Here is a 13,139-nt window from a genome sequence, read left to right on the forward strand (position 1 = left end):
CTCCTTCTGCTCTTCTGTTTCGTCTACCTGAAGTGACCAGGAATAGGTGAGCGTAGCCAATATCTGGCAGCCTTCTGGTACTTTTTGTTCACAGCCAAAGAACACACCCGCAGTTCTCGCCCACCACTGAAAAGGGAACAGGACAAAACAACAGAAAAAACACCACCCTGATGAGACCAGACGTCATCCCTCAGTTCTCATGCATGTCACGGTTGGCCACAGCACACAGACAGAAACCCTGCCCCAAAGAACCACCGCAAAAGATGTAACTGGTGGGAGGCAACGGGCGAGGGACTGCAGAAACGGACAGAGCATGAAGAAAAAAGACCATGGGGCTCCAGAGCCGAGCAGAGCACAGGCTTTCTTAAATCTCTATTTCAAGTAGACCTTTTACCTCACTAACTTCTACCATTTCCAGCCTGTGCAGTCTTTCTTGCATTAATTTTGTTTAAAATGTTGTTCTTACTGCATTAGTCAGCAGTCACTTTTGTTGCCTTTTCCTATGACTTTACACATAGATGGCCATATATGAAAAGGCACTTTTCAATTGCTTACAAATACACAGCCAGGGCGATTTAGACAGCTATCTATTCTGCTTCCACTTAGGAGTCTGGCAAATGAAGGACTTGAAGAAGGAAAAAAAAAAAAAAAAAAAAAAAGTTGGTGCCTAAATTTAAGAATCAAATCCACGTCTAAGCACTTAAGCACTTAAATATGTGGTCTGATTTAAAAAAAAAAATTGGAATCAAAAAAGTGCCAGCAAGGCCAAATGGGAGCCGATGACTTGGAGAATTCCATCCCTTATTTTGTTGCCTAAATTGCAATCCAGGAATAGGGCCCAGGAGCTCATTTTAAACGAAATATTTGTATGTACACTGGCTAGAGCTGGAGGGAATAAATCGGATCATTGATCCCCTCTGAACTGGCAAATCACTGGAATTTTTAAGAAAAGCACTATTCGTATTATACAGGCATTCAGAAGATTGAATACGACAGTTGGGCACTGAAAGGGCAGGAGAAAGGTTGTTCTGGCCCTCAAGACAGATGTCAGAGCTGAGTAACAGGCCCTGTCGCCTCGGCAGCGAAGGCCCAGGTGCTCTCGAGCTGGCACCCACGTAAGGCTGCTCCTTGCACGGACCTCAGCCGCCCACCAGCCTGTTAGGCTCCTACCCCCAAAATTCACTTTCTGTTACATAGTTAGACAGCTGAAATACAGATATCAGCCAATGTAAATGAGCTTCCTTCGCCGAGGGCTTTTTCAGCAAACTTCACATAAAAAAAAGGCCTAAGGAAAACCAGACATAAATCTCTTGCTAGGCTTCTTCATCCAATTCCCTCCCACAGCGATGGTATCGCGTATCGATTTGCTCTCAAAGTCTGCTCCCAAATGGCTGCCTCTACTTCTCTGCTTTACCGAGAAGATCGTTTGCACGTGGAAAAGCCTTGATGTTCCTTGAAACTACTCTGCTAATAGGTGTAGCTGTCTCTTGCATACAGCTAATCAGGCTCAAAATTACCTGAATACGGGAGCTTCCCAAGAGAAGTAAATTATCTGTATTAGCAAAGGCTCCTTTCTCTGTCTGGGTGGTGTCTACACTTAACTAAATCAAAGTTTACTTAAAAGCTTATTAGAGCTTTGGCTCCATACAGACATCACATTTCTGGGAAGTTTTGATCAAAAAGCTTGGCATGGCTACAATTACAATATTGTTACATGTCACTAAATGTTATTGATATGTTTAAAACAGAAATTCTGTGTTCATTTTATATACAATTTATCTCAATTGCAGTCAGAAAGACCAAGATACTTATAGGTTTTTCAGAATTTTCATCCTCTCTTTCCATCTTTCAAACATATTTCCAGCTTACAATAAAAGCTGCTAATAATGCCCAAAGCAGTCCATACAATAATCATTCAATTAAAAACCTAAAGGAATAACAATGTTGATTACAGAATTAAAAGCACACAGCAGCCATTGACTTTTAATAGACCTATTAATAATTTTTCATGGTTTTCATTCTTGATTCTAACTTAAACAGAACAAACTGCAACAGCTGTCCAGGGAAAGAGATACTGGTTTACCGGGTAGTTTTCTTACGCTGCTGCCCAGATTTACACTATTTCCAAAGTCTAAACTGAAACAAATATTCTCCAACAGCCAGTGACAGCTTTGAGTGTTGTATCTGTATTTAATGGAATAAAAAACACAAACCAACTTGTCAGACACACCACTGTGTCAAGCTCAATTACCTAAGTAAACAGAAGTAATGGTTAATTTTACTTGCTGCTCACTTTTTTGAAACCGTCTCAGTGTTGATTTTTGCAGTCTCTTCCTGGGAGAATTACATCTGCCTCGTTTAAAGTTTCACTTCCAAACACCATAGTCAAAACCTAAAAGCTTGCTGCAGAAAAACTGTATAAACTTGGGAAAAGATCCTTCTTCAGTCTTTAGGGAAAATTAGCCTTGATCCTAAGAGGAATCTTATTTAAGCGAGAACCGTCTGTGGGACAAGTAGTGCTTCTATTGCTGATGCAAACAGGTTATGAGGTGCCATGATGGAAGCCCATCAGGAACTCTTCCCGTGTGAGCAGTCACTCTAAATGTGTCTTTCTTCCCTGGTAGCCCTGACGCAGATGCCTACGTGCTAGCCAAATGGCATGAGGAACCCTAACATCAACAAGGTCACACTGAAGACAGTTAAAATACACAGGGATGAGGAGAAAAATATTTTTGCACTGCAATTTCAGGGTTGTTTTTTAAAAACAGCCTTACACCTCTCATTATTTACGCAACGCAAAACGCAGGCTATTTTATCATCCTCTACAGTGGAGAGAACTACTGGGCCTATGCTGACTCAGGCAAGCTGAAACAGCGGCTCTGGTTTCCTCCAGCCATCCCTTTCCCCTTGGATAAAGGACCTCCCATTTGGAAGTGTTTTCCCCAAGTTACTCACTCCGTGCTCTTTCACACACACACACAAAAAGGCCCAGTGACTGTGAGAACTAAACTGCGGTCACCATGACACCATGAGTAACAGATCTTTCTGTACGTTTGCATGTCATTCAGCATGGATAAAATCCACCCACTTACATTCTTTGTCAAGCACCCAGAAACGAGCTAAGCAGACTGCAGATGTTTAACAGGACAGGTCTGCTGTCTGACGTCCTTTCAGTCCAAGGTAAAGGCTTATGCGCTGACCTTTAGCTGTGCACTGAAGCTAAGAATGTGCAAAACCTTCGCAGATCCAGGATCAATCCGGCAAACCAATCCATCCGTGCCCTCACCTCCACGCCTAGCCCCAGGGAAACTGGTAGGGTACCACATCGGCAGCAAGCTTCTGCAAGATTCCTGCTGTGCAGTGGCCAAGGGGAGAAAAGTAAAATACAGACGACAGTCCCTAGTAGGGGCAAAAACCTGCAGGCAGATTCTTGTCGATGTGCAGCCCTGCTGGCAGCTGGGTGGAGACTCGAGCTGTGTCGGGTCTCTCAGCACATGGACCCGAGCACCCACTCTGCAGGCTCTGGGCTGTGCCGGTCCCGTCTCATTTAGCCCTTTTCAGTTGCAATGGTGCCTGCTCACCAGGAATGCTCACCTCTGGGATCCTAAGCGCAGATGAATGGCATTTTCTTTGCAGCTTGCCATGGGAAGTCCTACTACGCCATATGGGTTGAACAGGCCTTTGCGCTGCTCTCCAGCCTTTCGTCCTTCTAGGCAAGCATTAAAAGGACTGCACTGCTTTGCACAGGGGATTTCCTCACCACAGAACAAATTAAATTCGCCTATCAAGTGCACTGATAAGAGTTCTCCATTTCACATCCAGCAGCTGAAAAACAACTTTCTGGATCAGAGGTGGTTTGGGGGGGGGGGGTTAGGTTTTTTTTTGGTTTGGGGTTTTTTTGTGGGGTGGTACTTCAGCTTTGTTGGGGTGGGGTTTTTTTTTGTTCTTTTTTTGGTTTTGTGTTTTTTTGTTTGTTTGGGGGTTTGTTGCTTGTGTTTTTTGTTTGGTTTTTGTTTGGTTGGTTTTTTTAAGAGGCAGATAGATTAATGACCATTTATTTCTGAAAACTAGTCCCTGGGTTGAATCCTGGTGCCTATCAAGAGGATACAGACCTGTAAGGGTGCAGAGTCATTCCAGATAAGACTACTGACTAATTTCACGTACCTTATTCTCCATGTAGACTCAAGTAGCTGTAGTTAAGCAACAGTTAGTCCTAAAATTCTATTCATGCACTGAGCAATGCAAGTAATAAGCAATATTTTGAGACATAATAAGCAGTATTAGTTTTCTAGACAAAACCACGTTCAAGAACTGTTCTAATGCTCCTCCACTCTGACACCAGCTTGAGGGAGGGCAGGAGAACTGTCCTCTCCCTGCATACTGGGCTACGTGCACAGTGCATAGCAGTGTTTCACTGGAATCGGTATGGTTTAGATTTTAATGGAGTGTTGGTTTTAGAGCTGAATATATGGAAGCTCTTGAGTTACAAGAAGAAGAGTTATTATTGTAAACCTGACTACAGCTACAGTTGGTGTTCTTGGAAGATGAGGATGCAAGTAACAAGAAGCTAACAAATTCATGCCAGTTAAGTCAAGTTTAATTTGCTTTCCTTTTCCCCTCCCTCCTAAAGCTGGCTGAAATACAAGTTCCACTGTAAATGCAGTGACTAGCAAACATGGATGCCATCACAAATACAGCGCTGCCAAGAGGAAGTCCTCCGTTGACTAATAACAGAGTTTCCAATAGCAACGGCAAGATATTCTGGGCACTGAACTGACAAGATTTAGGGATATATTCTAAACAAGATGTGCTTTTTGCAACTACAGAATATGAACTGTATAACATTCGGACAAAAGGTTTTTAAGAAGTCACCAGTAACTTGTATTACAAAGGTAGAATCAGAGGTTTTGCTGGCTCTGCAATGACCTTTACTTCAACAGATAACACCAAGCTCTCCCTATCAAGCCTATTATCAAAGTATGGCTGCAAAAATAAAGACACAAGTCATCGCTATGCAGTTTGGCATTGCAAAGGTCTCAAGTTCTTGCTGTCGACTGAAACAATATGAAAACATAGCCTTTTATTTTGGAAAGAGGAGACTGCACGCTTAATAATAATATTTTTGCGTAGCATTTGTCAATGTCAGAGCACAATACAGAACATAATCAAGTTCATTTGTTAACTAAGTAACCCATTCTTTGAAAACCTATTCTTTAATGCAAGACTGCGTCAGTGACATATTACAAAATCATTTACTAGAACTGGAAAATTACTTTTATAAAAATCACATCATATCACAGCTTCTCTTCCGTACCCTTTGCTTGCCGAGATTGCAGGGCATTTCATACATTACTTCCCCTATAGACACAGGATTTTTTAAATTTTTTTTTTCATTTGAATACGGAAAAAACCCTGAATTTCCATTCCTGCAATTCAATAGTTCTATCAAAGACTGCCCATGCATTTTCATAGGAGTAATTTATTGTATCTTTGAAATAAATACAAATTTGTCAGAAATATTTGTTAGGTCAATTTGTAAGCTCTACTATGCGGGAATTATGCCAAAATACAAGCACAAATCAGAGTGCTAAACAGCAATTTCAAAAGGATGCTAAGCAGTAGTGAAAACTAGATGGTTCTAAGCAGCCAAATGACATGAAATTTGTCATCAAATCACTGAAAACAAGAAACAGAGCAAACTTCCTTACAGAGAAATTGATATACTATATGCCCAAGTCTGACATTGTTACGTTAAAAACTGCCTCTGAATAAAACATTATATACGACACTTTCCAGCAGCATAGATGCCTGCTGCACAAGAATACCGCACTGCTGGTTTCTAATACCTTGGAGGTAAAACGTTACGCACTGCTAAGTCATTTTAGTCTACATTACAGCTTCCCACCATTTTTAATTTTAGAATGCAACCAAGTTATTTGAGATGCAGGTAAAATAAAAAAAAAAAAAGACTAACGAGGGTTTAAAACTCTAGATGGCACACTCATACAGTAAAAGACTATAAATCTGAACAGAAATACATAGGTTCACCTATGATATTTTCTTGGTTTTCCACCTGAAACATACATAATCTATCCGCAAATACTGTTTTGAGGCCAGATTGTGAGTTACTATTATAAAAGGATCTGCACTATTTCCCCAAGTTAGAATTGGGTGATTTAATGTAATACTATGCAGTATTTGCAGTTTTGTATTTCAACAGTAATAAGTTAATTTAAGATTCCACGCTCAATTAATTCTCACCGCATAGCACCCATCCCGTCACACCATCGCACTCCGACCTACTTCATGGATAATTGGAATGAGGTCTTACATGTTTCCTAAAGGCACAGTCCCATGCAACAACCAGGTCAGTTATACACATTTTCAAGCTTTGAACTCACAAGGGAAGTTCTTGTTGCTTTGTTTTCAAGCAGGAGCTCAACTTTGTTTTATTACATCAAGTCCAGGGTCATAAAAAAGATACTTTAATACATAGCCTTTAACCTACCCTCTATATAGAGTAAGCAGTATAAAATCTGAAACTCAAATCAGCTTGGATGGTGGCAACAGTCGTGAAAATGACATCACAATATTTTTATTAGAATTTATCAAGGCTATGTTGCTGCTGTCATGCGATCTTACTGAAGCTGTAATAAATGAAAGGATAGCTGTGCAACTGAATTACCACAGTATGCATCTGAACAACATCCAGAATGATCAGAGCTGCAAAATTCATGAATTAGGGTGTTGGACTAATTATCTGAGTAAATAAACAAGCGCCTAAAGACAAATACAATATAGATTCACAGTGTGATAGATGCTTCATGCTAATGGTGTAAAAACACTTTTATCCTCCAGTAAGTACAAGGCACTCAAACAAACTATCTCATCCTTACAGTGCCGTAACACGTGGTTACTGTGGAGAAGCTAATATACCATAGCTTACACCACAGCAAAGGGGTACCCATAGCATAGGTACAAAATCAGTACAGACCAGCATGCAGCCCTACATTCAGATGGTTTTGAAATTCATGATGTGGAACATATGTACAACAAAGGACACACGGAACGAACAAAAAAAAGTGCATATGCAGATACTGATTGGAGAACTACGTGGACATAGAAGCATTTGCCCACAAAGCCACAGAGAAGAATGTCTTTGGCCTTAAGCCAGTATAAAAGCCCCTCTGAAGCAAAATACACAAATAGGTTTTCTTCATTTCTACAGTACCAGATATCAACTCAGTAATAAAACCATTAACATCAACTTTTTTCTCTAATAAAGTGTACTCATAATCATTCCTTGCTGTATGGTAAATATTTACCAGAAAGTGTACATCTGTAGCATGCTTTTACTTTTAAATATGCAAATAAGATAAAAATATCTAACATACCTTATTTGTCTACATATATAAATTCATAATTTCCATTTGCAAGTTGAATAAATCACTGTTATTTTGTTTTAATCATTTAACAAGTTTATTTCTACAAATTATGGCTTAAAAGCACGTACTGTAGATATAAAAATCTAAAGACACTGATGTGCAGCACATTATTTCTTTATGTTTTCTTTGTGGATAAGTTATTCATTTCAGTGGGTATTCATCACATTTCTCGTAGCAGCAATAAATAGGCATTTTACGTTTCATAAAACATTATTTTAGATAGCACGTTAATCAATACAAAATTAACTTTTAACAGCACTGGAGTAACATAACCCATAGGTTGTTACAGGTTGATCATGGAACTGGAAAATTTAATATTGGATCTCTGTGCCAACCTAAGATTGAGTGATTTGCAGGGTCTCCAACATGTCTTCCACTGCCTTCAAAGAGTATTTAGTTTCTTTCTTACTGCGACCTGCAAACTAAACAACAACAAAAAAGGATTTTTATTTGTCATATATCAGAAATTCTGTGCATAGATCCTGTACAAGTAACGGTTCTCAACATTAAGTACCAAAAATTTACGCTAATTACTATAAACCTAGAGGCACAGCCTCTTGATTCACTAAACCTCAGCATTTTTACTAGAATACAAGCTATATCACCCTTCCTCTAATAAGTAATAAAAAATACAACAGAACTCCTTAATTTCACTCATTTGCTCTGAATTTGAATATTCAGTACTAACAAATATTCCACTTTGAAATTTAACATTTATCTGAATAGAGATCTTCCTGTTGTTTTGTTTGCTCTGTAAAGTTTAACGTAATTTTGATTTCAGACCTGAATTTTTTGTGTGATCCAAATTAGATTATGTTCATAATTTAAATAGCAGCAAGACTTGGAACTGCTATTTAAGCTAATCTATTTTCTATTTTTGTTATAGTGAGACAGAGAAAATCTACTATAAAATAATCTAGTCATCATATAATTATATTTTATGGTTCAAAGTAACTGTGAGTAATGACCTTGTATTGGATTGTAACCTACTATTACAGCAGCAATTTCAGGGAGCATTTGGAAAACAAAGTCTGTCTGGATAACAAAGAAAGATACAGCGTAATAAATACTACTTATGGCTTTAGATTCCCTAAGACACACGCAGCCAAGTTTGGGAAAGGAAGGGGTAGAAGGGTAGGGGATGTTCATCACCCCACGCTGACCTCAAAAGGGTTTTTCTAACTGTACTGACGATTCCCATCACTCATCAGCCATATCTAACACAGTGGATTTATTGACTAGGTTGGTCTTCAGTCAAATGAAACTCTCAACCACTTTTAATACACCTGCATTAAGAAGTTTTGCATTTGGGGTTGGGAGGGGTGGTAAAGAAATCACAGAAGCAGTAACTATAACTTACTGGTAGTAAAATAGCCTACTCTCTACCTAAATGTTAACATCTAAACACTCAATAAATTTTCAATTTAATGTTTTTTATTTCAAATACCACTGGTGTCTCGCATAGTTAGTCCTTGATTTATAATGTGTCCCTTCTCTCTTGTAATTAACTTAATTTAGCAAACTCTTCATGACCTGTTAAGAAAGATTAAGTCATCAAACCCAGGTAATATCACACCAGCAACAAGCTGCAGGACCTGTTAACCTGCTTTTGACCCCCAGGCTACAATCTAACACTGGGATTCCCAACCAGTACTGAGTTCTTAAAAAAAACAGTTTTGGCACAGTAAATGAAATGCTATTTCAAATTAAATAGTTAGGAGAATGAAATGTTATTATTGTGACAATACTTCATAGTTAGGAGACATACTGAAAACACCATATTTTCATATTTCCAGATGATGAACCCATGTGCTATGTTTTGACTCTAGTAGTATGTATAAACCCATTTTTCAGGTTGTGCAGTTTCCACAGTGACGTGCAATAGTCAACTTCAGAGGAAAAGCAAAGATTTCTTAACACTCTCCCAGGTGAGAGAAGTAACTTTTGCTTGGATCTCACTTAATACAATATCCTCTTTTTGTTCACACTAAATAAGAATAGTCCCAAGCAGATACTTGGGGAGTCCAAATCCTTTCATAAGAACAAGCAAATGAAAAAACAGAACTCAAAATCCTTGACTGAAAAATTATTTCAATTCAAAGCATTCAGAGATTCCAATAAAAAGCACAGAAGCCTGAGTATATTGTGGTCAAAAAGCATGCTTGGCAAGACACACAGAAAGCACGCAGAGGAAAGCTTCAAAATAAGAAGAGTTTTACTTATTTTACTTCTCTTCAGGGACACTGAAAGCAAAACCAACATAAGACATTAGTTTAAAAAATGTTACTTGCTAATTTCAAGAGTGGTTGCCTTCATGATACTGACGTGTACTTTAAGCTGAACAAATAAAACCGAACTCTGCGTCATAACAAACAGAAGTGTACTTGGAAATGTAATCACTTCAGATTTGCCCTGACGAACAATTATTTTGTCTATTCTGCCATTACACAGCAATTTGACTGATTGAGCCGGAATCCATTTCTTAAAATCATGATTTAATTTTCTGTTTCCCAAACGGTTTGTAACAAAATCACCTCTCCAACCATAAATAACATGTGGATTGCTAACACAGAAGAATTTAGCAATGTACCCAAGAAGCATGTATCTGGAAAATTACTATGAGTAGGATCACATTAAAGATTTTTGTGAGCATTAATCAAACTTGCCTGCCTCTGCTGAAACACTTCTACCAGAGGACATGCTAAACCAATTACCTAATTGAAGAACACTAGGTAGCCATATTTTGTTTCGATGTTAAAGTAACTGTGACTCACGTCCTCAGTCAGAACAGATACACGTTCTTCACAGAGTCTGCACAGTTTCCCAGTGATAAAGCAAAACTAAGCTTATAATAATAATAAACTTATAATAATTCTTTGAATAATGAGTACTTCTCTAACATCTGAAATAAAAGATAAAAATTAAATTTTGGGGTTTTTTTTCCACCCAGTCAATTAAATTTAAGTGGCCTAGAGAATAATGACCTTTTTTTTCAGAGCATGTATTAGCAGCCAGGAATTCCAGCTCCACGCAGCAGCCCTAGCTACAAAACCTTTCTGTCTTCCTTTGAAAGTTTACATTTCTCCTAGATTAGGCACAGATGAGAAGTACTAATCAGCATGGAGAGTTACATATTTAACATCAAAAGAGGTATATTAATCAGATGGAGCATCAAATATCTGTGCTTTTCATAAAATTATTTAATTCAACTATTATTTAACACCATATTTTTCTGTAAAGAAACTGCTGTACAGTCTAACCAACACTGGTGAAAGTGAGGTTTTCTTTTTACACCAGAAGATTGTTTTCTTTAAATGACAATAAACGAAAAAGTTCCTCTGATTTCATACAGGAATGCACAGGAAACGCAAAAATCAAGTGCCAAAGCAAACTGCTTGAATGAGAGAATAAATTGAAAGAAGGGGACCAGTAAAAAATATTTCAAGTAAATTGCATATAAAATAAAAAAATGCAACTATAGCCAGTACTGAATTTGAAAAAATAAAGGCAGGTTTCCAAAATTACTGAGCAAACTGCTGGTAATTCAAGTTCAAACCCAGACTGAAAAAGGAGAATGATCTCACTGCAAGACAATTGCTCAAAAGTAGCTTTTCGAATTAATAACTTCATATATTAAAGTCACAAATTCACAGAATTTGTCTAGGCACCCAAGTCAGGATTCTAAATGCATCTTATTCTCTAGAACATGACTACAGGAAAAATTGCATTTAACAGTATAAGAAGGTCCAACTAATAAAACAAGTCAATGCCAAATTCAACAAGCTCTTAAGGCTCTTACTACACTTTACAAAGCGCTTTGGATAATGCAAGGAAAGTGGGGAGGATTTATAGAGATAATATAAGTATCTAGCTTAAAACTTGGCTAGACAAGCCTCCAGTAATGGAGGAATGCTGTAAGGGCTTCCACTGGCACAAGCGACCAAGGTTTCGTTCTTCAGTCCAAAAGATGACAATTTCCAACTGCTCAACATGCTAAGGGAGCAACAAATCAATACTGACTCATAGGGGAAACTGCCACCTACTACATCACCAAACACCATTTATTGTAGGAGCTGGATGTGGTAAGTCTCTGACATACACACTGGAGTGGCCAAACCCTTCTGCAGCCTTGTAACAAGCTCAGTAGGGTTGGGCTGGGGCAGTCCTGTCCAGCTGTAGTCACTAGAGCTTCTTGTGGAACTTCTGTGAAGAGGAAGGAGGGTGTTCACACCATTTGCTCGCAAATCCTAGCTTGAGCACTTAAATTTTCTGTATAGCTAAATTCCCCTTATGATTCCAGTCAGATGTGGTGTTCGTCACTTCATGTCCCAAACAGCTAAAAAGAGCAGCTGAACTATGCAACATATCACAAAAGTATGAAGTCACAAAGAAGTTATGACATGTGTTTTAAATATGTTAGTTCTGTTAACATGACCTGTTCTGGTAAGCATCAACCAAAAATGCTTAACATAGGATCCAAAAGAGTTTCACAGAAACAGTGGAATTGCACTTTCCAGTATGTACTGAGTTTGCCATGGCAAGGCTTTGGTAGCAGGAGGCTACAAGGGTGGCTTCTGTGAGAAGCTGCTAGAAGATTCCCCTATATCCCATAGAGCCAATGCCAGCCGGCTCCAAGATGGACTCGCCGCTGGCCAAGGCCAAGTCCATCAGCAATGGTGGTAGTGCCTCTGGGATAACATAGTTAAGAAGGGGGGGGAAAAAGAAAAGTGCAACACCAGCAGCAGTCAGAGGAGAGGAGTGAGAATATGTAAGAGGAACAACTCTGCAGACACCAAGGTCAGGGAAGAAGGAGGGGAGGAGGTGCTCCAGGCACTGGAGCAGAGATTCCCCTGCAGCCCATGGTGAAGACCATGGTGAGGCAGGCTGTCCCCCTGCAGCACATGGAGGTCCACAGCAGAGCAGATATCCACCTGCAGCCCATGCCAGAGCAGACGGATGTGCCCAAAGGAGGCTGTGACCCCGTGGGAAGCCCACACTGGAGCAGGCTCCTGGCAGGACCTGTGGCCCCGTGGCAAGAGGAGCCCACGCGGGAGCAGGTTTGCTGGCAGGACTCGTGACCCCACAAGGGACCCACGCTGGAGCAGTCTGTTCCTGAAGGACTGCACCTGTGGAAGGGACCCACGCTGGAGCAGTTTGTGAAGGACTGCAGCCCATGGGAAGGACTCACGATGGAGCAGTTCGGACCCCATGCTGGAGCAGGGGCAGAGTGTGAGGAGTCCTCTCCCTGAGGAGGAAGGAGCGGCAGAGACAACGTGTGATGAACCGACCGCAACCCCCATTCCCCGTCTCCCTGCGCTGCTCGGGAGGAGGTAGAGAAATCAGGAATAAAGTTAAGCCTGGGAAGAAGGGAGGGGTGGGGGGGAAGGTGTTTTAAGATTTGGTTTTTATTTTCTCATTATCCTACTCTGATTTGATTGGTAATAAAATTAAACGTATTTCCCCAAGTCACGTCTGTTTTGCCTGTGATGGTAACTGGTGAATGATGTCTCCCTGTCCTTATCTCAACCCACATTTTCTCTCCCCTGTCCAGCTGAGGAGGGGAGTGACAGAACAGCCTTACTGGGCACAGGGTGTCCAGCCACGGTCAATCCACCACACACTAAAAACCAAACCAAACCCCACACCAAAACCCAAAAAACATACACACACCCAGAAATGCCTTCAACACCACCA

General features: G+C 39.9%; 1 protein-coding gene across 2 annotated transcripts in view; it reads right to left on the bottom strand.

The window, feature by feature from the left end:
• Nucleotides 1-5,461: 5,461 nt before the first annotated feature.
• The window catches only part of EMC2 (ER membrane protein complex subunit 2), a 52,573-nt gene continuing 44,895 nt past the window's right edge, over nt 5,462-13,139 (bottom strand). For both annotated transcript variants that reach the window (XM_087747439.1, XM_087747446.1), the window contains exon 11: nt 5,462-7,867. In XM_087747439.1, the coding sequence (XP_087603565.1) occupies nt 7,781-7,867 (87 nt within the window). In that variant the 3' untranslated portion in view covers nt 5,462-7,780. The remainder of the gene's footprint in view (nt 7,868-13,139) is intronic.

Source organism: Nipponia nippon, unplaced genomic scaffold, assembly GCF_047370975.1.
Source record: "Nipponia nippon isolate SJK-2023a ecotype South Korea unplaced genomic scaffold, ASM4737097v1 scaffold_1, whole genome shotgun sequence".
NCBI classification, from domain to species: domain Eukaryota; kingdom Metazoa; phylum Chordata; class Aves; order Pelecaniformes; family Threskiornithidae; genus Nipponia; species Nipponia nippon.